Raw genomic sequence first — 25,590 nt, 5'->3', positions numbered from 1 at the left:
GCCTCGGCATAAACGAGCGCGTGCAATGACGTCACGCGACTCGCGAGACAAAATATTTGCTATTTAGAGTACCACAGGAGCCTGAAATCTTTTATCTCAAATGCTAAATTAAACTAACTTTTCTGTTTTTCGAAGTTTCTTTGTTTACAAAAAGTGGCGTAGTTATGTTTCATTCGTTCTTTTTAACTATCATGGAGGGAATTTTATAAAGTTAGCCATTTTGGAGCATTATAGATAGAATTTCAGGCTCCTGTGAGAGTACACAACTTGAGGGAAGGACAACTTTTTTTCTATTCACCTCAACTTGTTGTTTTTTGCCGACTTTGTTGCTAACGCAAGCGCTTGTGATGACACAGATGCGTCCTCAAGCATCTGGCTCGAAAAAAAGCTTAAAAGTGGATGGCCGAATATTTACGACCTGGCCGAATTTACGACTCGAACCAGTACTTTGTTTTGCCCTAAACTGTGTTCCAGTTATTTTCATCTTGTATTGGGAAACTAGAAAACTTATTTTTAGGTGTCTTACTATAATTCGAATATATATATATAAATATATATATATATATATATATAGTCACAGATAGATTCAATAAATTAAGATTTATAGTCTTGTAGTCATTATAAATGAACTGTCATCTTCTTGGTCAGTGTCTTCTTCAAAGTCTATTTGCCATATTTCATTTCCCTGCCTTTTTATTCTGTCATCTTGTCTTGATCTTTCATCATTTTCTTGCATTATTTTCCCATCATCATCTGGACGTTTTCTATCATTTTCTGTTTCCTTTGTTATTTCATCACCCGTGTCATTCACTTGTTGCCTTGCTTTTTCATTCGCTAAATGTTTAGTTCTTTCATCTACTTGTTTACTTGTTCTATCATTATATAGTCTTGTTTGTTCAGCTGATAATTTTCTGTTACTTCCATTATCTTCTTGTCTTGTTCTGTCACGCACACTGTTCCTTTGGTATTCCTCTGCTAAATGAACCAGTCGCCGCAAATGACTGTTTTGGTGCAGCATCCTGTTGAGTCTTGTTTGCAAGTCTATTTCGGATCTCTTCCATAGAATCAACAAGTCTTCTTTAGACAAAGCTTCCACTGCACCTTGATCAAATGCCATTGATCGCCTCCTTTCTGTTTGTGCCATAGCGTGATTACGAATGTCAGATTTTAGTCTATTGTCCTTAAGGTTAAGACTTATTCTTTGATTCTTTCCTGTTGTTAAACCTTCTAAAGAAGTAGAGGAACATGTTCTACACTGTTTTGCTGGTATCTTATTTACAATTCTGTTTTTATGTAATACATTTTCTCTGTCTACATTAGAAAAGGACTTGAAATTATTGTTTTGCGTTCTTTTAACACTTCGTTTACGCATTTGTGGCGACGGCCATGTCTCGTATCGTCTCTCTTTTCTCCGTGGACTGGGAATGTTTTGTCCATTGTCGCTATATTTGCGAGAAATATCTGGCACGTTATGGGATGTATTGTCCTGCAGTGATTGTCTGTTCATTGAGGTAACTGATTCACTTGAAACATTTACATGTCCGTTACATACGGGATCCTCTATTTCAATGCTGCAACTTTCACACCTGTCCGATCTACCTGTATTTTCTAACACTATTTCAATATCGTCAGAATCAAAAACTGGATTATCATAACCAGTTTCTGATAAAATTTCTTCAGATATATCATAGACTGAGTTTCTTTGTCTGGGCAATTGTGTTAAGTCTATTTCTGATAAAATGCCGGCAAATTCTTCATCCACCGAGCCAGATATTGTGTAAATGTCGGAGTCACTGTGTACATTTTGCGTCTCGTAGAAACTTTTGTACCTGTAATAAAAATAAGATTGTTATACTCTTTTTTTACTGCGACAGTGTGTGCGATATTTCTTTCGATCCAACTATTTCTGATAAATGGTAATTTATGCTAGCAGTTCGAGAAATCTTCGTACAAGTATTAGTGTAATGTAAAGACCAGTCATATGAACATAGAAAATATCGGTCTGTTTGGAAAATATATGTTTTAGCAATAAGGAACACATAGACTGACCTGAAAATTCATAGCATGACAAGTCGTTGAAATTTGTAAGAATAGCCAATGCAACCAGAGTCGGTTTGATCGAGTCTGTACATGAGAGGTAATAAAATGTATAACAAGCCGTATACTTTCCCTAATAATGCCTTCAGGCCTGAATCAAACATTTTTTACCTATCGACCATTTTACGCAGGGTGGGTAGGTATTTATTTTTTGCTGTACAATTTCATTTTCAGCTTGAAATTTTATGTGTGTTTCTGTTGCCTACATGCTGACCAGATAAGCCAGAGTATTCTGCGGTTAAGAGTCTCCAGCCTCTTGCTGCTATGTCTATTTGAAAAGATAGTGATTTTTTCAGTCTTATGGGAACGAGCCTTGCCAAAAATAAGAAGTGAATAAATACATTAATTCAAATCTTATAGCTATTCTGATACTTATGACCATAATAAACAAGAGGGCCAAGATGGCCCTAGGTCGCTCACCTCCGAAACACACCATAACAGTGTAAACATGTTTGACCTAGTGATTTCATTATCATTAAAATTGGAGTAAAAACCTTGAGTATAAACAAGTATTTTCTTTGATTTGACCTAGTGACCTAGTTTTTGACTCCAGATGACCCATATTTGAACTTGACCTAGATTTCATCAAGGCTATCATTCTGACCAAATTTCATGAAGATCAATAGAAAAATACAGCCTCTATCGCATACACAATGTTTTTCTTTGATTTGACCTAGTGACCTAGTTTTTGACCCTAGACAACCCATATTCGGACTTGACCTAGATTCCATCAAGGCAACCATTCTGACTAAATTTTATGAAAATCCAGTGTAAAATACAGCCCCTATTTCATACACAAGGTTTTGCCTTGATTTGACCTAGTGACCTAGTTTTTGAACCCAGATGACCCATATTCGTACTTGGCCTAGATTTTATCAAGGCAATCATTCTGACTTAATTTCATGAAGATCAATTGAAAAATATAGCCTCTATCGCATACACAATGTTTTTCTTCGATTTGACCTAATGAACTACTTTTTTACCCCAGATGACCCATATTTAAACTTGACCTAGATTTCATCAAGGCAATCATTCTGACCAAATTTCATCAAGATCAGTTGAAAAATACAGCCTCTATCGCATACACAAGGTTTTTCTTTGATTTGACCTAGTGACCTACTTTTTGACCCAAGATGACCCATTTTCAAACTTGACCTAGATTTCATCAAGGCAATCATTCTGGCTTAATTTCATGAAGATCAATTGAAAAATGTAGCCTCTATCTCATACACAATGGTTTTCTTTGATTTGACCTAATCAACTACTTTTTGACCCCAGATGACCTATATTTTATCAATGCAATCATTCTGACCAAATTTCATCAAGATCAATTCAAAAATACAGCCTCTATCGCACACACAAGGTTTTTCTTTGATTTGACCTAGTGACCTAATTTTTGACCCTAGATGACCCATATTCGAACTTGACCTAGATTTCATCTAGGCAATCATTCTGACCAAAATTCATGAAGATTAATTGAAAAATACAGCCTCTATCACATACACAAGGTTTTTCTTTGATTTGACCTCGTGACCTAGTTTTTGACCCAGACGACCCATTTTCGAACTCTGCCTAGATTTCATCAAGGTTATCATTCTGACCAAAATTCATGAAGACTAATTGAAAAATACAGCCTCTATCGCATACACAATGTTTTTCTTTGATTTGACCTAGTGACCTAGTTTTTGACCCATGATGACCCATTTTCGAACTCGGCCTAGATTTTACCATGGTGATTATTCTGACCAAAACTCATGAAGATAAATTGAAAAATACAGCCTCTATCGCATACACAAGGGGCCTCCGTGGCCGATTGGTTAAGGTCGCCGACTTCAAACCACTTGCCCCTCATCGATGTGGGTTCGAGCCTCACTCGGGGCGTTGAATTCTTCATGTGAGGAAGCCATCCAGCTGGCTTACGGAAGGTCGATGGTTCTACCCAGGTGCCCGTTCCTGATGAAATAATGCACGGAGGGGCACCTGGGTCTTCCTCCACCATTAAAGCTGGAAAGTCGCCATATGACTTATTATGTGTCGGTGCGACGTTAAATCCAACAAAAAAACCCCCAAAAAACAAAAAGAAAACAAGCTAAATGTTGACAGACAGACGACAGACAGACAAACGCCAGACATCGAGCGATCAGAAAAACTCACCTGAGCATTGCTCAGGTGAGCTAAAAAGACAAGTTTAACATAAACAACTAAAATATAAAACGTAGACATAAACAATACAGAAGGTGCAATTATTTTGAATACTTTGTGATGCTTCATGCAATAACAGATCACGACAAAAAAGTCGAGAAAGGGGCATAACTTTGTAAAAAAGCAAAAAAAAAAAGTTATGAAACATACAAACTGCATATCAGATCATCGAGAGAACATTGTATGAAGTTCAGTCAATTCCCACTGGTGGTTACCGAGATACTAGTATACAAAAACTTAACAGAACATTTCCAATTCGAAAAAGGGGCATAACTTCATAAAGTGCAAAATAGAACCTGTGCAGTTCGTGTCAGTTTATCACAGTGAAGTGTTTGAAGAAACTACTGGTTGCCGAGGCACTATAGCTTACATACAAAATTGTATGAGTGCAATAGCTCAGCGTGTTCTTTGAATAGCCGAGTTAAAAATTGGTCAACTAATGAAAGTCCTTCCGAATATTTTTTCGGAATACTACTCTAATACTTTATGTGATGAAATCTTTGTAACCGTTCTAGCCAAATTGATGAAATAAATGCAAATTGTTTATTCAACAGTGAAGTAATATTTTGTCAAAATATGTGGTAGTGAAACTTGTTTCCGGTTGGAAAAGTGGACTGTTTTGCATCTCGCCAAACTAGTTCCCATACCGAGGAAAAAAAACGAAATGAAAAACACATTTCAAAAGTGACCCAAGAGAAAGGAAATTAATATCTCTAAAGTTTCCGAGCTCTTTTCCATTAAATGTTCCCAATTCTTTTCCATTAAATGTTCCCAGTTCTTTTCCATTTAATGTTCCCAATTCTTTTCCATTAAATGTTCCCGGTTCTTTTCCATTAAATGTGTATTCTACCCACCATGAAAATTTAGGTCAACAGCAATGATAAGTCTCATTCCTGATTCTTTGAAGTGGGATCAAAAAATAACTGCATGCATTATGCATGAAGTTTCTTTTGATCCCACTTCGAAATCTATAGCGTCGATATACATCAAAAGAAGTTTTTAATGGTTTCTTAAAAATTGATGTTAGGTTCTGTTATTTTGTCACAGAAGTTGTCATAGTGTTCACAACACAGTAAAATCTGGATTTACTGACAATATTTGAAGCCTGTCATTTTTTAAAAGGTAAGAAGAAACTTTTTTAGTTATTGTAAATCGCGAACTTTAACTTTAGACACTTAATTAAAACATAATTGGAAACCACTTCTTTTCGCCACTTGTTTCATTGTACTTGAAATCAAGTCGCCAAATGACTTGGAACGTCACTCCAATTTAGTTCAGTTACGTCAGGTTATGTCGTGTATTAACAGAGCAAGGAAATGGTAAGCGGTGGCGGCGGCATTTCTGTGTAACCGATGCTGTTTCTGTTCTGGGACAAAGTGATAAAAACTAAGTCAAGAAGGTTAAGAAAAGGCAATGTAACAAGACCTTGTTTCAAGAAAAAACGTATGTCTGCCACCACTCAATACGTAGACATTGTAAAATGCATCAAATTAAGGATCATAACTCCAGTGAAAATCACTTAACACTCCAACGATATACACAATTAGACTTGGCAAAGATCACTCTCGTAAAGTTTGGTGGAATTCTGACCAGCGGTATAGGAGAATTAGCACACACTTCATAGAATTTGACAAATCACGGGTCATAACTGGGAGTCTCCGTTGAAAATAATTCTACAGGAACATGCCGATGCTATACTTAACTACTTTACACACTGATCACTCATAAAGTTTGGTGAACTTCAGTCCAATGTTAATGAATCAAGGGTCATAACTGCAAAAAAAATCACCAAACCTGAACATGCCGACGACATGCAAAACTACGCTTAGCCTGGTGATATCTGAGCAATTGCGCGTGCAAGGTAAAATACGACAAGTCTAGCGCCATAACTCTAAAAATCGCTGAACCTGAACATGCCAACAGTATGCACAATGAGGTTTAGCACCGATCACTCAAATGAAAACATATTATTTTACGATCCTAGATAAAACTTACTGTGACTCCTAACTATGTAAACTATTTCAGGGAATTAAAAACAATACACCCTTCCACCTTAGATTCCTACCCGGGGCTTCCCCTGTTAGAAACCAGTGTGCATCGTAATCTGTGATTTAAAGTGAACGTTTATGCACAGTGATTGCAAGTATAATTACTTACGCTATATCTAAAATGTGATTTATTCTCCTGTTTCTTAGTTCATATGATGACAGATTTGCAGGCACACTTCTAGCCTGAAATAAAATACAAAAAAAATAAAAATTCTTTCTATTGTGACGTACATTACACAATATCTTCATGATGTACAAACAGAAGGTTTCCACTCCCTATCTTAATGGGAGCAAAACTTGTTAAAATAAAAGATAAATACTGGAGAATTTGACAATACCATACCTGTCTTATTCTGCTTTGGATTTCAAACTTTCTTTTCTTGACTTTGGATAGAAGAACTTTAGCAGGTGGTTCAACCTTCTCACTGTTGATTGACTTGTACAGCCTCTGAAATGCAGTTTTGAATTCCTTGTAAATTACAACATTTACATCCTGTCAGTTGCACTGCAACTCGTGTATGATGTCATCCTAAATACAGCTCAGAGCACCCAGTGGACGAGTGGCTAAGATTGCTCATCAATTATGTTAGTTTTAGCTCTTTTCCAGTCGTTATAATAGTACGCCATTCGGCTCTCTTAAGGAACTTGACGATCGTTGGTTCCACCAAGGTGATGGTCATGGCTAAAATTATATCCCAAGGGACACCTGGCTGAAATCTTCACCATTAAAGTTGTACAGTACTGACATGAACTTAACATTCATTGTGTCGGTGACTTACACGCTATGCATGTCAGATGCAGTGCAATTTTGATAAACATTTCTAAAGGTTCTTCATATTCATACCACCCTCTGCAAATATGACTAGATCCATCATATAATATAAAACCACAAGTAGCTAAGAATTGTCACCCACCGCACTTTTTTCCTGTTTGCAATGAGGTAATACCGTAACACCACAGATCTTACAATTACCCTTATATTGAAGCTATATTGAATAAATGTTGAAAATGAATACTGAAGTTTTGTCATGTTTTAAAATTAGTAATCACCTACTGTGAATTCCATGTTTTTCTCCAAATATGTTCGGTTTCTTACTTCGTTCGCAAAACAAGTAAATATGTTCTAAAACTCAAGAGATTATTGCTAGCCAATGCAACAAAGGCAAACACTGGTGTGCTCAACTAAATTGTATCATTTGTGTATTGCCACGGAGTTGGAATCTCCAATTTCCAGGTTCTCACTTGTTCCTACATACAGTAAAATTACATGTACTAAGGATAGGTTTCTAAGTACTAAATCGTTACTTGCATTTAAAAAATATTATTATGTAAATCTACCTGTGAATGTCTTGGGCCACATGTATCAGCGTCATTTGGGTCTCCAATCAGTAAATTCTCAAGGTGTTGTCTCATCAATGTTTAGCAGCTTATGGTCGCTTTCTGTAACAGTTATACATTTCCGCTGAACTTTAAAGAAATGGAGAAATATATTCAATGACCCAGTCGTATGTCTTTTCTGCATTAGCATTAAATATTTTACTCAGTTGTGGTTGTACATCTTGTGTAAAATATTGTACTAAAACCATAGATATTCATGGTACTGATTTATATCAAAATATACCGGTTATTTATTCCATCAAAATATTGATAAATTAAAGTTGGAAATCAACATGAAATTTTATGGCGTCTATGGAAAAAATGTGTTAAGATCATTATAATTCATAGTCTTAATTCTTTTCTAACATAAATATTGTAGAGATAGTTACTTTCAGCCAAGACCTTTCTTCTTCCTAAACATAGTTTCTCTCCGAAGTGGAATGCAATTAAGAGCAGTTGTCGTCATACTAAATTGCGTACTCAGAGTGGGTATCATCAATGTATAGGTCTACTGGTCGTTCCTAAAATAGTAAATACACATAAATTCAAGATTGGAGTACATCAATGTATAGCTAACGTTTCCTAAAACTAGTAATACCAATAATTCTAAGATTGGGTACCATCAATGTATAGGTCTACTGGTGGTTCCTAAAAAGTAAATATCATAATTCTAGATGGAGTACCATCAATGTATAGGCTTTAACTGGTCGTTCCTTAAATGGTAATACCACATTAAATCAAGATTGGGTACCATCAATGTATAGTCTAACTTCTGTTCCTAAAATAGTAAATACTGTACTCAAAATCGAGTTGGAGTATCATCAATGTATAGGTCTAACTGGTTTTTCCTAAAATGGTAAATACAGGTCTAACTGGTCGTTCCTAAAATAGTAAATACCACATAATCAGATTGGAGTATATCAAGTATAGGCTAACTGGTCGTTCCTAAAAATAAATACTAAATTCAATGGGTCATAAAACAGGTTTAAATATAAAATCCACTAATTCAGATGGGTACCATCAAGTAAGGTCTAACTGGTCGTTCCTAAATAGTAAATACAATAAATTCTAAGATTGGGTACATCAAGTATAGGTCTACTTGTCGTTCCTAAAAAGTAAATACACATAAATTTAAGATGGAGTACCATCAATGTAAGTTATGTCGTCCTACATAAAATTACTAGATGGAGTACATCAGTGTATAGGCTAACTGGTCGTTCCTAAAATAGTAAATACCACATAAATTCTAAGTTGGAGAACCATCAATGTACAGGTCTAACTGGTCGTTCCTAAAATAGTAAATACTACATAAATTCTATGATTGGAGTACCATCAACGTATAGGTCTAACAGGTCGTTCCTAAAATAGTAAATACCACATAAATTCTAAGATTGGAGTACCATCAACATACAGGTCTAACTGGTCGTTCCTAAAATAGTAAATACCACATAAATTCTAAGATTGGAGTACCATCAACGTACAGGTCTAACTGGTCGTTCCTAAAATAGTAAATACCACATAAATTCAAGATTGGAATCATCAAGTATAGGTCTAACTGTCGTTCCTAGAATAGTAATACACATAATTCTAAGATGGTACCAAAGTATATAAGTTCAGTCTACTGTCGTTCTAAATAGAATACCACATACATCTAAGATTGGAGTACCATCAATGTACAGGTCTAACTGGTCGTTCCTAAAATAGTAAATACTAGTCGTTCCTTAAATAGTAAATACTACATAAATTCTAAGATTGGAGTACCATCAATGTATAGGTCTAACAGGTCGTTCCTAAAATAGTAAATACCACATAAATTCTAAGATTGGAGTACCATCAACATACAGGTCTAACTGGTCGTTCCTAAAATAGTAAATACCACATAAATTCTAAGATTGGAGTACCATCAACGTACAGGTCTAACTGGTCGTTCCTAAAATAGTAAATACCACATAAATTCTAAGATTGGAGTGCCATCAACGTATAGGTCTAACTGGTCGTTCCTAGAATAGTAAATACCACATAAATTCTAAGATTGGAGTACCATCAATGTATATAAGTTTAACAGGTCGTTCCTTAAATAGTAAATACATGTACTACATAAATGCTAAGATTGGAGTATCATCAATGTACAGGTCTAACAGGTCGTTCCTAAAATAGTAAATACTACATAATTTCTAAGATTGGAGTGCCATCAACGTATAGATCTAACTGGTCGTTCCTTAAATAGTAAAAACCACATAAATTCTAAGATTGGAGTACCATCAATATAAAGGTTTAACTGGTCGTTTCTTAAATAATAAATATAACATAAATTCTAAGACTGGAGTACCATCAATGTATAGGTCTAAGTGGTGGTTCCTAAAATAGTAAATACCACATAAATTCTAAGATTGGAGTACCATCAATGTATAGGTCTAACTGGTCGTTCCTAAAATAGTAAATACCACATAAATTCTAAGATTGGAGTACCATCAATGTATAGGTCTAACTGGTCGTTCCTAAAATAGTAAATACCACATAAATTCTAAGATTGGAGTACCATCAATGTATAGGTCTAAGTGGTGGTTCCTAAAATAGTAAATACCACATAAATTCTAAGATTGGAGTACCATCAATGTATAGGTCTAACTGGTCGTTCCTAAAATAGTAACTACTACATAAATTCTAAAACTGGAGTACCATCAATGTATAGTTCTTACTGGTCGTTCCTAAAACATTGAAAAAATTACATGTACTCTAGGGATGAAGTGTCAACGTGTAGGTCTTACTGGTCGTTCTAAAACAGTAGATCTATATTACATGTACTCCAGGAGTGGGGTATCGCCAATGTACAGGTCCTACTGGTTGTTCCTAAAACAGTAGATATTATATGTTCTCAAGAAGTGGGATATCGTCAATGTATAGGTCTTACTGGTTGTTCCTAAAACAGTAGATATTATATGTACTCAAGAAGTGGGATATCGTCAATGTATAAGTCTTACTGGTCGTTCCTAAAACAGTAAATATTACGTGTACTCCAGGAGTGGGATATCATCAGTGTACAGGTCTTACTGGTCGTTCCTAAAACAGTAAATATTACGTGTACTCAAGGAGTGGGATATCATCAGTGTACAGGTCTTACTGGTCGTTCCTAAAACAGTAGATATTACGTGTACTCAAGGAGTGGGATATCATCAGTGTACAGGTCTTACTGGTCGTTCCTAAAACAGTAAATATTACGTGTACTCAAGGAGTGGGATATCATCAATGTACAGGTCTTACTGGTCTTTCCTAAAACAGTAAATATTACGTGTACTCCAGGAGTGGGATATCATCAATGTACAGGTCTTACTGGTCTTTCCTAAAACAGTAAATATTACGTGTACTCCAGGAGTGGGATATCATCAATGTACAGGTCTTACTGGTCGTTCCTAAAACAGTAAATATACGTGTACTCAAGAGTGGGATATCATCATGATAAGTCTTACTGGTCTTTCCTAAAACAGTAAATATTACTGTACTCAAGGAGTGGGATATCATCAATGTAAGGTCTTACTGGTCGTTCCTAAAACAGTAAATATTACTGTACTCAAGGAGTGGATATCATCAATGTATAGTCTTACTGGTCTTCTAAAACAGTAAATATTACGTGTACTCCAGGAGTGGGATATCATCAATGTAAAGTCTTACTGGTCTTTCCTAAAACAGTAAATATACGTGTACTCAAGTAGTGGGATATCATCAATGTATAGGTCTTACTGGTCGTTCCTAAAACAGTAAATATTACTGTACTCAGGAGTGGATATTATCAATGTATAGGCCTTACTGGTCTTTCCTAAAACATTAAATGTTATATGCATCCGCGTTTCTAAAACAGTAAATATTACGACTCCAGAGTGGGTATCATCAATGTATAGGTCTTACTGGTCGTTCCTAAAACAGTAAATATTACGTGTACTCAAGAGTGGGATATCATCATGTAAGGTCTTACTGGTCGTTCCTAAAACAGTAATATTACGTGTACTCAAGAGTGGGATATCATCATGTACAGGTCTTACTGGTCGTTCCTAAAACAGTAAATATTACGTGTACTCAAGGAGTGGGATATCATCAGTGTACAGGTCTTACTGGTCTTTCCTAAAACAGTAGATATTACGTGTACTCAAGGAGTGGGATATCATCATGTACAGGTCTTACTGGTCGTTCCTAAAACAGTAATATTACGTGTACTCAGGAGTGGGATATCATCATGTACAGTCTTACTGTCTTTCCTAAAACAGTAATATTACGTGTACTCAGGAGTGGGATATCATCAGTGTAAGGTCTTACTGGTCTTCCTAAAACAGTAAATATTACGTGTACTCAAGAGTGGGATATCATCAATGTAAGGTCTTACTGGTCGTTCCTAAAACAGTAAATATTACGTGTACTCAAGGAGTGGGATATCATCATGTAAGTCTTACTGGTCGTTCCTAAAACAGTAAATATTACGTGTACTCAAGAGTGGGATATCATCAATGTAAGGTCTTACTGGTCTTCCTAAAACAGTAAATATTACGTGTACTCAGTAGTGGGATATCATCAATGTAAGGTCTTACTGGTCGTTCCTAAAACAGTAATATTACGTGTACTCAAGGAGTGGGATATCATCATGTAAGGTCTACTGGTCGTTCCTAAAACAGTAATATTACGTGTACTCAAGAGTGGATATCATCAGTGTACAGGTCTTACTGGTCTTCCTAAAACATAATATACGTGTACCAGGAGTGGGATATCATCATGTACAGTCTTACTGGTCTTCCTAAAACAGTAAATATTACGTGTACTCCAGGAGTGGGATATCATCAATGTACAGGTCTTACTGGTCGTTCCTAAAACAGTAAATATTACGTGTACTCAAGGAGTGGGATATCATCAGTGTATAAGTCTTACTGGTCTTTCCTAAAACAGTAAATATTACGTGTACTCCAGGAGTGGGATATCATCAATGTACAGGTCTTACTGGTCTTTCCTAAAACAGTAAATATTACGTGTACTCCAGGAGTGGGATATCATCAATGTACAGGTCTTACTGGTCTTTCCTAAAACAGTAAATATTACGTGTACTCCAGGAGTGGGATATCATCAATGTACAGGTCTTACTGGTCGTTCCTAAAACAGTAAATATTACGTGTACTCAAGGAGTGGGATATCATCAGTGTATAAGTCTTACTGGTCTTTCCTAAAACAGTAAATATGACATGTACTCAAGGAGTGGGATATCATCAATGTATAGGTCTTACTGGTCGTTCCTAAAACAGTAAATATTACGTGTACTCAAGGAGTGGGATATCATCAATGTATAGGTCTTACTGGTCGTTCCTAAAACAGTAAATATTACGTGTACTCAAGGAGTGGGATATCATCAATGTATAGGTCTTACTGGTCTTTCCTAAAACAGTAAATATTACGTGTACTCCAGGAGTGGGATATCATCAATGTATAAGTCTTACTGGTCTTTCCTAAAACAGTAAATACTACGTGTACTCAAGTAGTGGGATATCATCAATGTATAGGTCCTACTGGTCGTTCCTAAAACAGTAAATATTACATGTACTCCAGGAGTGGAGTATTATCAATGTATAGGCCTTACTGGTCGTTCCTAAAACATTAAATATTATATGCACTCCGCGTTTCTAAAACAGTAAATTATATACGCACTCCAGTAGTGGGGTATCATCAATGTATAGGTCTTACTGGTCGTTCCTAAAACAGTAAATATTATATATACTCCAGTAGTGGGATATCATCAATGTATAGGTCTTACTGGTCGTTCCTAAAACAGTAAATATTATATATACTCCAGTAATGGGGTATCATCAATGTATAGGTCTTACTCGTCGTTCCTAAAACAGTAAATATTATATATACTCCAGGAGTGGGGTATCATCAATGTATAGGTCTTACTGGTCGTTCCTAAAACAGTAAATATTATATATACTCCAGTAGTGGGGTATCATCAATGTATAGGTCTTACTCGTCGTTCCTAAAACAGTAAATATTACATGTACTGCATGAGTGGGGTATCAAAAATACATATTTATAATTTGGACAGTTTACGTGGAGTAAAGCGTTACAAACGCTTTTCAATTTTCATCGTAAAAAGTATAAAAACAGCAAATTCTCATGTTTTTCCGTAACATATACTTTGTCAGTACTTAAAAGCTTTAAAACCTTCTTAAGAAATGTAGCATTTGTTTCCAGATATGATATTTATTTTGTTGTCGAACGATCTGGAGGCCAGTCCCTTTAAGCCCACTCTAAATAGCCATTCTGGAATTAAAGTCCCCTCGAAATGGCAGTCCTGACGGACTACGAAATTTTATGCGAACGAAACAATTCAAACATACATCTGACAGATAAATTCTAATACAGTCACTTATATAAACTACATAATAACTGCAGTGCGTATGATTTCTCTGACTAACTTTACGTTTTACTGTGAAATACATTTCTGTATATCAATAAAAACAGCTTACTATCGGAAGACAAATAAGACATGATAAGGAGTGAAAGTTTCAGAAAATGAAAATGCTCAGATGTAAATTCTGATTGCATTCGCACGATTACATATCTCGGGCAATATATAGACATGCAGCTGGTGCAAGATTTGTTCATGGCTGTTTAAACAATGGCAACAGCTTCGTTGTTATCAATGGTCACTTTGTTCTATCCTTTTCAACCTTTTCGTCAGTTATGTGCAATATTGATTCTATTCTAAATCTATTTTTTGAAGTCATCATCCGCTTATTTCACTATAGCTCTATTGGTTACGACAACGGGAAAATGTCTTTATTGCCTCGGTTGTCCGGGGTTAGATTCCCGACGCGGTAATCTTTTTTTCTGATTTGGATTTTTAAAATATTTTAGAAACAAAAACTCATATTCTAATGTTCATAATATGACCAAATTTCTATTTGAGCGAAAGATTATTTTTAGCCAAATCTAGAGGTATGTGCCTTTAAAATCGTGGATTTCAAAGGTAAAATAAATGTCGGATCTTTTTCTTTGTTCGTTGGGGTTAAAAAAATTTATGAAATCTATGTATATTAAAGGCTTCATAGCATTATCACTAAAACATAGAACAAAGACAAACCTAAGTTTATAAAATGCTTCTTCAAAACCTGTGAGATAGTTGTTCCTAAATCGAGTCTGTAAGATAGGGTTTACTGTTCGGATATGCTCCTCTGCTGCACTCGTGTGAAGTACGCCAATACGCTTGGAATATAACTGAAATGCACAAGGAGATTCCCAAATATCTGTTGTCCAAAGTATTCTAAAGCTTGTTTAAAGAAAAATGCCTATAAAAGTCAGGGAAAACTCACGAAATCACGACACGACAATAACTGAGCTGCACTGAAATTTATCTTCCTAGACAGCTTAGGGAACAGATAGAGAAGGATTTACCTGGGCATCAAGAACGCTGTATGTTGTATCTTGGTGTGCGTTTCCGGCAAGGAAAGCTGCTAGGTTGGCGGTGTAGGCTGCAAGAACAAAAATGGATAAACACGCCCAGCAGTTCTGCAAAACCTTGCTTGGCCAACTTTTTGGGGACTTTGTTTTCACGGTATGTCCAAACCAAAGAGAATACACCATAGTTAATGCTGATCCAAGAGTATAGTTCTTTTTACGGCATTTACCCCATGGATTTAAACCAAATGGACTGTTCCATTCAAACAGAGACGTGATGATAGCAACGCTTGTCGCTGATACAACGAGCATTATCCAAACATAAGGATCGAAAGGGTTCATGAAAGCCAGTAACGTTGTAAAGCGATAGTTATTTCCAGATACCATGCTGAAAGAGGCAAAATAGAAAGCCTCCGTGAAGGTGATTGCTTCCATTCTCTCTGACGTAATGCTCACGGCACCCGCCATTACGTCGGCTGCTCCGCTGATGACGTCACCCACCATCCCCGTCCATGTTCCATTTTTATAGTTACCATAGTTCTGGTCGTCTTGGAAATAAATGAGAAAGTCAAATTTAAGTTCCACAGACAGTGCATGTATAATATCAACAACAATTCCCTCACAACAATGTATTTCGTATTTGTACTGATTTCTTTTTGCTTTATTATTTCTAAAACTCTCAATAATGTGGTGTATTTTGGAAGGGTCATATGTGAACACTTTCAGACATTCTGTGTCGGCTGCACACTCATCGCGTGACTCAGTCGGTCCTCTGACGTACAAAAATGGTTCCGCAGGTCTTGTGACAAATGAAAAGAATGCACGAGCATTTTTCATTGGTCCAAAAATTGAATGACCTGGCCAGACGACTGTGTTGAGATCAAGGTCATTTCCTCTGATGTAACCAATTGTCCGCCATAATGAACTATTTCCTTGTTTGTCTTCTATGAAGTTGAGCAAGCGATATTGCATGTTTAACCGTCTTCCATCAGACCCGAAAAGTAAATCATTCAGAAGAAGTCGACTGTAATATAAAATGTTGCGAATATTATTTTTCTTGAAAAGGTTTAAAAATCGTTATCAGCTGCATTTTCCCCTCTGTGACAAACTTGCATTTATACTGAAAAAATATTTTATTATGTTTCATATGACAAACATATAAATGCAGTTCTGTTTTCATATTGAAATCATTTTGAAGCCGCATTTCAAACTGTAAATAAAAAGGGAAAGAAAGTATTCGGACATCAGCAAATCGGGAACGATGTCCAGCGACTTGAAATAGTGGTCAATATACAAAATTGTGATAGTATTGGCCATTAACAGCTGAAAGCAAATAAGTTATTGAATCTCTTTTGAAAATCTATATGCAATATCCTGTACTTTTAAGTTTTTGTGTACATACAAGTACTAACAGACGCAGCAAAGTGAGATACATGTGATACGTGCAGATCGATAAACCTTTGGACATTTTCTCTAAGAAATGAAACCAGCACGAAACGTTTCTGTAGGAGCTAATTTCAACAGAATCAGAATTAAGACATAATATCAAAGACAATTCTTCTAAAGATGAGAACTGCATTTTACTGTTGGGTCCACCTTGTAAGATATCATGGTTAGCATAAAAGACATATTCCCGTGCAAAAAGTTGTAACATTTCTACACAAATATTTTTCCATTTTTTTTTTTTGAAAATATCTTTCTTGGCTATAAAATTGACATTGTTAAAGATATTTTAAAACTAAATAAACATCCCACTACCAACATCGGAGACCCGGTGTATAGGCTATATCTCGATCTTGCGAAATAAAGCCGTAACTTGAGTGCATCGGCATCATGTCACCACCTACTGCTTGATATGCATTTGTTGGCAATATCATTGAACACTCCAAGTCGATTTCCAGTGTGTTATTATTTGCAGAATTGACAGTTGTTTTTCTGACATTTTGATAATCAGCAAAATTAATTGATTTCTCTCTCGTCTGTGATCCGAGATACTTGTTTGTTACCATTGAGAACGCGATTCTGTTTTATTTGAATAACAAATGCAAACCTCTGATAATACTTGTATGATATCTTGATAAATGTTTGCCCGTGCGTTATGAGAGACAACAAAAGGCTTCTCACCTTGAGCACGATTTTAAGTGCATTTTCATTAGGACTAATTCCAATCGAATACGCCGGAAACGCTTTACAGTAATTGAAGAAGTACTGGACAATGAACAATCACAAAGAGAATGTAAATAGTGCAATCGGCTAAATAAATTGATGATAAAAATTGTTTTAAGACAACTTTCCATTGATTTCTCTTCCAATATTAGATAGTACTTTTGATATTATAACACAATGAAGCCAAAACAAATTTGGCAGGGCGTTTTTCCTGTTGTATAGTCTAGTCCGTTTTGGCCATAAAAAGGGTTAAAAAGTGTTATTCTTACTCCAGATTTATAAGGTTTTGATATTTGTCGAAATTTTCATAAGCCAAAATTGTACACAAGTATTTCCTGTGAAAATTACATTATCTGGCCATAAAATTGAAATAACAACAGTTAAGAAACGAGACAGATTTCAGTCCATATACACTCGGCTGGCATTCGTTACAGGGACATAATACTCAACCTGATGATACACATTTTAAGGTACCTGAAAAATTGTCCATAAACATTCTTTCTCCCCGCAAGTACGACTCGAAAATTTTCAGCGAGGTATCTGGTTGTGAGGTTATATATGGTGGCATTCTTCAAAAGCTCAAGAATTTCATGTCTGAAAAAATAAAAGATCAGACATATATAACTTCTTTAAAGTGCATTTCATTATTTTGTTACAAAGAACTGTAAAAGTATTGTAAAAAATCGTTCTTTTGCCATTTCATTCCTCATTGCTAATCAGAGATATCAGTACTGCATTCCATGGGTATTTGACAGAGTGTCGTCTGCTACTAGGCCCGTATTCATAAAGCTCCTAAGGAGAAAACTTAGGAAAATCCTTAACTTTGTAAAATTTCCTAAACAACATAGCACAAAGGAAAAGTGTAAACTTTATAAGATTTATTGATAATCTTCGTTACTATGCCAGACTGTTTGTGACAATAGTGTTTGACATTCTAACTATCTCGACGATTGTCTACAAAATGCTTTGGAACTTTTCCCTTAGTTAGTCTCTTAGGGAAAATTTTCCCTTAGGAGCTTTATGAATACGGGCCCTGGTGCCTTTTTATTTCCATATGCATTCCATCAATAACAGCAGCAACAAAAAAACAAAAAAAAAAAAAAAACAAAAAAAAAAAACAAAAAAAAACAGGGATACACTGTAGACACTGTAGACAACACTTACTTACCTGACTGCTTTGATAACATGTGTCAGCAGGTTCTTGTATTTGTCCACCTCAAATCCATCAACAGCCAACAAACCTGTAGGAATATTTCCCTCCATTGTCGTGGTAACATCGGTTGTAACAGAAACGTAAGACATTGCCTCTTCCGTGATTATCCATGCATACCCAGATTTAAAATATGACATTTCACTTGCAATTCTCACAAGTCTGCAATGTATAATCACTAATTATGGTACAAGTTATGTAAATTCCACACATATGTAGAATTTTATTGAAATCATTTTTTAAATTCTTTATATTACTGGACGATCTTTGACAGATCATTACTTCAAGATTTAGCAAATGGCGGTTTACTTTGATGGGCAATTTGTAGACGACGCTATTGCTTAGCGTCACTGTGACATATGGATTATGCACCCATACTTTTCTCGAGATCAGAATATTCAAATTCACCATCAAGTGCGTGGGTTTTGTTATGGCATTATATACCTACAAATAAACGCTGATTATCGTTGTTTTCCTATCCTTAGAGCAATAACTATTCGTAATCAAATGCAACATTATTGAAATGAGTAATACCATTAGATAATTAGCCTCCAAAAATACCCATTTGAGCCGCGCCATGGGAAAACCAACATAGTGCGTTTGCGACCAGCATGGATCCAGATCAGCCTGCTCATCCGCGCAGTCTGGTCAAGATCCATGCTGTTCGCTAACAATTTCTCTAATTCCAATAGGCTTTGAAAGCGAAGAGCATGGATCCTGACCAGACCGCACGGATGCGCAGGCTGGCCTGGATCCATGCTGGTCGCAAACGCTCTATGTTGTTTTTTTATGGTGTGGCTCATTTTATTGACGACTCTCTTCTACCCAGAAGCTCTACACAGTTCTAAGGAGAGCAAAATTAGTTTAAAATCGTTCCGAATCGGAAACTCTGCTGGTTTGTTAAACACTAAGACCTTAAAGTAACCATAAATTTCTTGTTATTGTTATTTTTAGTTTCATTGACTGTGGATTTTACTCATAGTCTTTGAAAGAGAGTATAAATCTGAATGAGAAATAGATAATGCTGCATTTAGTCTTCTTTGAACAACTGATAACTCTCCCGTGCCTTTTTATTTAGAAGAAATATGTCCACAGCAACCGGTTTTGCTTGTCCTCTGCCGATAAGAGGCAAGACATATCAAAGAATAATTGTAATACGGTTAAAATAATATTTAGAAGCTATTTTAGTTGAACCAGGACTTCGTATACCGATTCTTACCTTTCAAATAGTTCGGGTGAACTATGAACGATCAGCATACGAAACCCATTGTCATGAACATTTAGCAAGAGATTTCGAAGGTCAGGGTCACTGTCTGAGACTGATATCGTCGTGTCGAGACTCTCGTTTGTTCTGCTACATAGAAATTTCAAGTTGAAAAAATTTACTTGCATTTATTCATTACATTAAAAATGTCTAAACATTAAACATCATTTGTTCTAGTGTAAAGAAGCTATCCAGCTTGCTTTCAAAAGGTTGGTTAGTCTGCCAAGGTGACCTTTCGTCATTGAAATAAAGCCTGGAGGGACACATAGGATCTACGTTGAAACATGACCAGTCTAAAACCCAACAAAATGAAAAAAAATAAACAAGAGATCACAGAGTGATCTTGGCGCCCACCATTGAGTCATTTTTGAATGTTCTAAATTTCCAAATTTCAAGACTAGCTCAAAATCCTAAAAAGTTCATCTAGCCACTCAAAACTATACATGTGGTCCAAATTTGAATGTTGTAGGTTAAAAACAAAAAAGTATGTCACTAGATCAAAATAAGTGACCTTGACCCTAAACAAGAGAGATGACACTATTAATGAGTTATAATACAATTTGTTTTCTTATTACGGAAACAGAGAATGAACATATAATTACTTATATTATAACTAATAATTAAGCCCATACCCTAAACAAGAGAGATGACACCATTAATGAGTCATATGCAATTATTACTTTTTCTTATTATGGAAACAAAGAATGCACATGCAATTACTTAGATTATAACTAATAATTAAACCAAGAAGTTTGAGTACTAAACACATTAATCATCAATCTACTAGGGTAGTCCATTCACTGCTGAGGTGTAACAGGAAAATAATGAACAATTTTAATCATTATCTCATTAATGGACCCTTCTACACAAGGCCATAACTCACTCAAAAGTTGTTGAACCAGTCTGATTTTCAGGGGGACACAACTAGGATACCAATACATCATTCTGACAAAGTTTGGTCAAAATCCCCCAAGTAGTTTCTGAGGAGATGCGATAACGAGAAATTGTTAACGGACGGAAGGACGGACCACGGACGTAAAGTGATTTTAATAGCCCACCATGATGGTGGGCTAGAAAGTGGAAAACAACAGGTCGCCCAACACGACATAAACGAAAATGTTGCAGGCGCTCGGTTTGACCGAGCCTGTTCATGGACAGTAGTGGAAATGCAAGCTACCGTCCACGCCCTCTAGCCCCGGGTTGAGCAGAACTCAACATTTACACATGTTATAAGTACCAAAATACAATTAAGAGACATCCGCAGATGTAATTCATATGGCTATGCACATGGAACCTTCAATGATGCACATAGTGCAATTCTATGAAAAGCGGCATATGGTCCCTAGATAAACTAATGGTTTTGCCCTAAACGAGTAAACAATGGACAGAACTACACAAACTGGAATTTAGAGAGGGGATCTGTGGTTATGGAAAGCTTTTACCTGTTATACAGCCCATTTTCCTGACGAAAAACATTTAGAAATCCATCTGACGAAAGAGAGTCCTGACAAATCACGAACGTGTTCTGTACCATTTGTTTACCAATTACCGTTAAGATAGCCCGTGCTAACCCTTCATGATCCGGATGAATAGAAATCACACCGTATTCGTACATCTATCAAATATAGAAGATACTGAGTTTGGTTTGTATACACGGTACGTTTTTACCAAATAATCTGTTATCAGATCCTAGTTATAAACAATTGCGGTAGACATACACCTGACATATTATGTCAAGTTTTCGAATTTTAACAAAGTAGAGTTCATAAAATTCTGCTTCTATGACACGAAACGTCCCAGAAACGTGAATGTTAAAATACACCTCTAAAGGCATGTCCCTTTAAAGCAATAAAATCCACTTATTAGGCCTATAGCATCATTTTCATTGTGCAAAGAACATAATCATTATACAGAAACATAAATTTTATTTGTTTAACATAAGAAATATTACTATTCTATTAAAACTCACATTGGACCTGTGACTTGACGTCGAGTATACAACAGCAGGGACTCCTGCAGCACGTGCGATGCACGAGACCGCATTCACAACGTGATCATTTCCTATGCCAACGAACAATATAGTCCGAGAGTTGTCTGAAAGAAAGTCGAGTACTTTCACTTTGAAAATGGAACATGGCTAGTTTGCTGGGTTTTTATGCCCCCAGCATCTACTGATGCGGGAGGCATATAGTGATTGTCCTGTCCGTCCGTCCGTCCGTTCGAGCTCACATTTGCATACTTAGTGGTTATAGGAACAATAGGTAACTGTACTTTTTCTTTGATGTCATTCATTTCGTAAGGGTTTTATGTGGCTATTTTTCTCTTACGTGGCTAAAAGAACAATAGAGAGCACAAAAGAGTAGCCACATAAGTATCCATATGTAGGAACGGACTCGTCCGTCCGTCCGTACGAGGTTAACCGAATGGGACCGTTTCGTCTAGCATCAATACCCCTTACTAGGACTTGATACTGATGCAGATGTAACCTGTGACCATTCCTCATCTTCAGACATCACCTGACCTCAGTTTGACCTTGACCTTGACCTCATTTTGGACTTAGGTTGCTTTATATGGGCCATCTCTTGGTTAACCAAATGGAACCGTTTCGTCTAGCATCAATAACCTTTACAAGAATGAATTGATACTAATACAGATGTAAACTGTGACCATTCCTCATCTTCAAACATCACATGACCTCAGTTTGACCTTGACCTTGACCTCGTTTTGGACTTGGGTGCAAAATCTATCGACAAGGATGCTACTGGGGGCATCAAGCGTTTATTGAACGCAGCTCCTTGTTTTATTTAGTTTGGATTCAAATGAATTCGAAATAAGACGTCATAGAATGCAGGCGAGAGAGAATTTGAGATATTGACACAACACAGAGTTTAACAAACACAATTTCTATACGTGTAAATGGCTACTGTAAAAAAAGTGAAAAAGTACGTGTAAATGTACACAGTTTTAACAAAAATGGTTTACAAGTGTTTCAAGAACATTTTCTTCTTTATTTAGTTTAAGCTTGGTTAAAATGTAGCCGTTTTTCATTCTGCATTTGTATGTTAGTTATAATGTTGCTAACATTGTTAAGTATCCATTTTTTTCTTATATTTTGAGTGCATTAAGTGTCAACCTCTCTAGATCCACAGCTTAGTTTGAGACAGGCATGATGCACGTTATTTTGCAAAATTTAAAATATATGACTCATACCATGTTTATGTATATTAGCTCCAATACAATACCCTTTACCAGTGTCAGTTCTGTAAATACTGGCGCGTGCGTATATTATTGTGAGTCACGTGATTTTAAAGAAATGACACACCTTTGATAGATTTGAGTAATACATGTAATAATAATATTGGCATCACGAACTGTACAGTTCGATTACTAGGTCATACGTGTTTACACGTTTTCAAACCAAAATTTCTCTACTTACAAAATGACCTTTCTAATTTTTGATTATGTTTTGTTTTAGCTTGAGCTCATGATTTTCATATACTTAGAAACACTAAAATATGGAAGCCGGAGTTAAGGTTACAAAACGCAATCTTTAATGTTTACAAACTTGATGTTTACAAAAACGAACGGTAATAATGATTTACTATAATCTAAATAATTCATAATTTATAGTCTGACAAAATACGACAATACACGTGGCCTTAGGTCAAGCAGATAAATTTAAGAGTTATTTCGTGATATAGCCTTTATTACTACAAGTACTATCATGGATTATTTTTGTCCGGCATTCTTTGACAATATTTTATCTCGATTTTTGTTTTGTTTCCATACTGGTGTCTGTAAAAGATGATTTTAATACAAAATTATTATGTGCTTATAATGGCATTTTTTTCGAAAATAATATCAACATCACGAGTTTACCGGGTATTGACTGACATAAATACTTGGAGTACCTTTTTATTAAATGTCATGCATTTGTTTATCATAAAAATATGTAAATACATTGTACTTTACTCGCGCCAATTCTCTGACAAAACACTCAATAGCGACAGATGTTCGTTTATAACTATTGCTGTTTGTTGGGAATGATTCATTTCAAAAAGCCTTACCGGTATGGTGCAATGTCCGAACATCTGTACTGAAGTCTCCTGAACTACGCAAGGCAGTTCCCGTCAGTTTTATGTGAATATTGTTAATTTCAATGAACTCTGGCTGGTTTTCAGTGATCACATCCTCGCAAATATTGTGCACATCCGGGTCACAAAGAAACACCATAGATAGTTCCGTCACTGAGGCATCATAAGCCAAAAGCAACATGACTGACGTAAGAAACAGTTGGTTTGAAAGCGCCATATTTAGACTCCATATTAGTCAACGCATTGCTTCATTAACATATGCATTTTAGTAGAATTTACATACATGCAGTTAAACTTGTATACATAGACAACGCTTCAAAGAGCCCAAAACTGGCCTTTCTTTGTAGGTGACCTGTATATCTACAAATTGAATTGCACCGCTAACGTATAAATCAGAAAAGAAACTATATTGGCGTTAGAGCCAGGGAGTCGTTATACACAGGTGGTCTTTAGAGAAAAGTTGGCCAAACTTATTTCTCTTTACAAAAACACGGTTATATTTCATGCTGTTATTTTTTTTACTTTTTTTTCCACTTTATGCGCCTTAAAATCCATATATTTGCTTATCCAACACACAAACTGAATTATTTTCAGTTTCACACAAGCAATATTCAATGGATATGAATAGTATCTTTTTTTTTCAGAATAAAATACATCAAACTGTATTCATCCCATATTACATGTTTTACGTCATTTTTTTTCTTAGTTTAATTTCATTTCAGTCCTCCATATTTTGAACAAAAAGCGGAATTCCTTTTCACATTTAACGTACTCCTTCAAATAATACTGAATCTAAAAATTCCAGAAAAAACGTTATCAATTTATTTGCTATATAACATTCAATTTGTTAATGATCAGTTCTTCATCGGGTGGTAAAATATTGTCCTGTAGTATTATCATTGATCGTTCATTCCCTATACAGGTAAACTTGATCTAATGCATTAGATTCTCGGGGAAATATTGAGACTTTTAATCATCCTAAAGTGACACTGGAATTGCTGATGGGGCTGTTATTACTATTTGTTATTGTCCTCAATCATCATTGGGTAAAAATTGATCTTTGATTCATGTTTGAGTATTTATAAAACAAAGCGAACGGGATATCTAGCGGGATTCAGACCATTATCGCACAGCAGTACCTTGGCTCCCCGTAGCTTTAGGAATAGATATTTTGACAAAATGTTGCGCGGAGGCACGCTAATCCGTTGGGGGATATGTGAACATCATTCTCATCCATATGAAGGTCAGGGAGACATTGACTCGTCAAATTCAAGGCCGATAATCTTATTTACATACATGCAACCCTGGTATTTGTTGTATTGCGCTGTCGTTTTGCAGGGATGAAACAACAGCATCAAACAGGAAACTCTTTTTAAAAGATTGTCGTCGTTTATAGATGGATATAGTCTCTTCCTATATACATACATATTATTTTTGTGAAATGTAAAGAGACATTATTTCAAATTTATCTTTTGCATGAGATTAATGACTGAAATGAAAATACATCTATTATCGTATTTCAAAGTAATTAAAACGAAGATATATTCAACTTAAAGATATCAATGGGCATCTTTCACTAAAATAGTTTATTTTCTAATTCTTACTTAAAATATAGAAAATAGTCATCAAATGAATTTAACTTGACTAAATATCTTAACTAAATGTGTTTGTAGTACGATTCACAATTAAATGTCTACAGATATC

At 35.7% G+C, this 25,590-nt stretch overlaps 1 protein-coding gene across 1 annotated transcript; it reads right to left on the bottom strand.

Annotated features, from left to right (window-relative positions):
• Positions 1-277: 277 nt before the first annotated feature.
• On the bottom strand, positions 278-25,050 carry LOC123525120 (uncharacterized). The gene is made up of 14 exons (XM_053539654.1): positions 23,860-25,050; positions 21,762-21,886; positions 21,235-21,407; positions 19,748-19,882; positions 18,487-18,690; positions 17,793-17,912; positions 15,150-16,176; positions 14,839-14,972; positions 10,309-10,362; positions 9,601-9,654; positions 9,374-9,419; positions 6,691-6,816; positions 6,457-6,530; positions 278-1,829 (listed from the first exon to the last, which is right to left on the bottom strand). Exons 1-14 carry the CDS (start codon positions 24,101-24,103, stop codon positions 602-604), a joined length of 3,744 nt encoding a protein of 1,247 aa, XP_053395629.1. The 5' UTR covers positions 24,104-25,050; the 3' UTR covers positions 278-601.
• Positions 25,051-25,590: the final 540 nt, after the last annotated feature.

The sequence above is a fragment of the Mercenaria mercenaria genome, chromosome 3 (assembly GCF_021730395.1).
Source record: "Mercenaria mercenaria strain notata chromosome 3, MADL_Memer_1, whole genome shotgun sequence".
NCBI lineage: Eukaryota > Metazoa > Mollusca > Bivalvia > Venerida > Veneridae > Mercenaria > Mercenaria mercenaria.
The sequence above is the reverse complement of the archived record's forward strand: the minus strand, read 5'-3'. Positions and strand labels throughout refer to the sequence as shown.

Coding starts and splice junctions, on each gene's coding strand:
- LOC123525120 (XM_053539654.1), bottom strand. CDS start 24,103: ATGGCGCTTTCAAACCAACTGTTTCTTACGTCAGTCATGTTGCTTTTG. Junction 17,913..18,486: donor CATGTTATCAAAGCAGTCAG/GTAAGTAAGTGT, acceptor TTATTTTTTCAG/ACATGAAATTCTTGAGCTTT. Junction 1,830..6,456: donor AATCACATTTTAGATATAGC/GTAAGTAATTAT, acceptor TTTTTATTACAG/GTACAAAAGTTTCTACGAGA.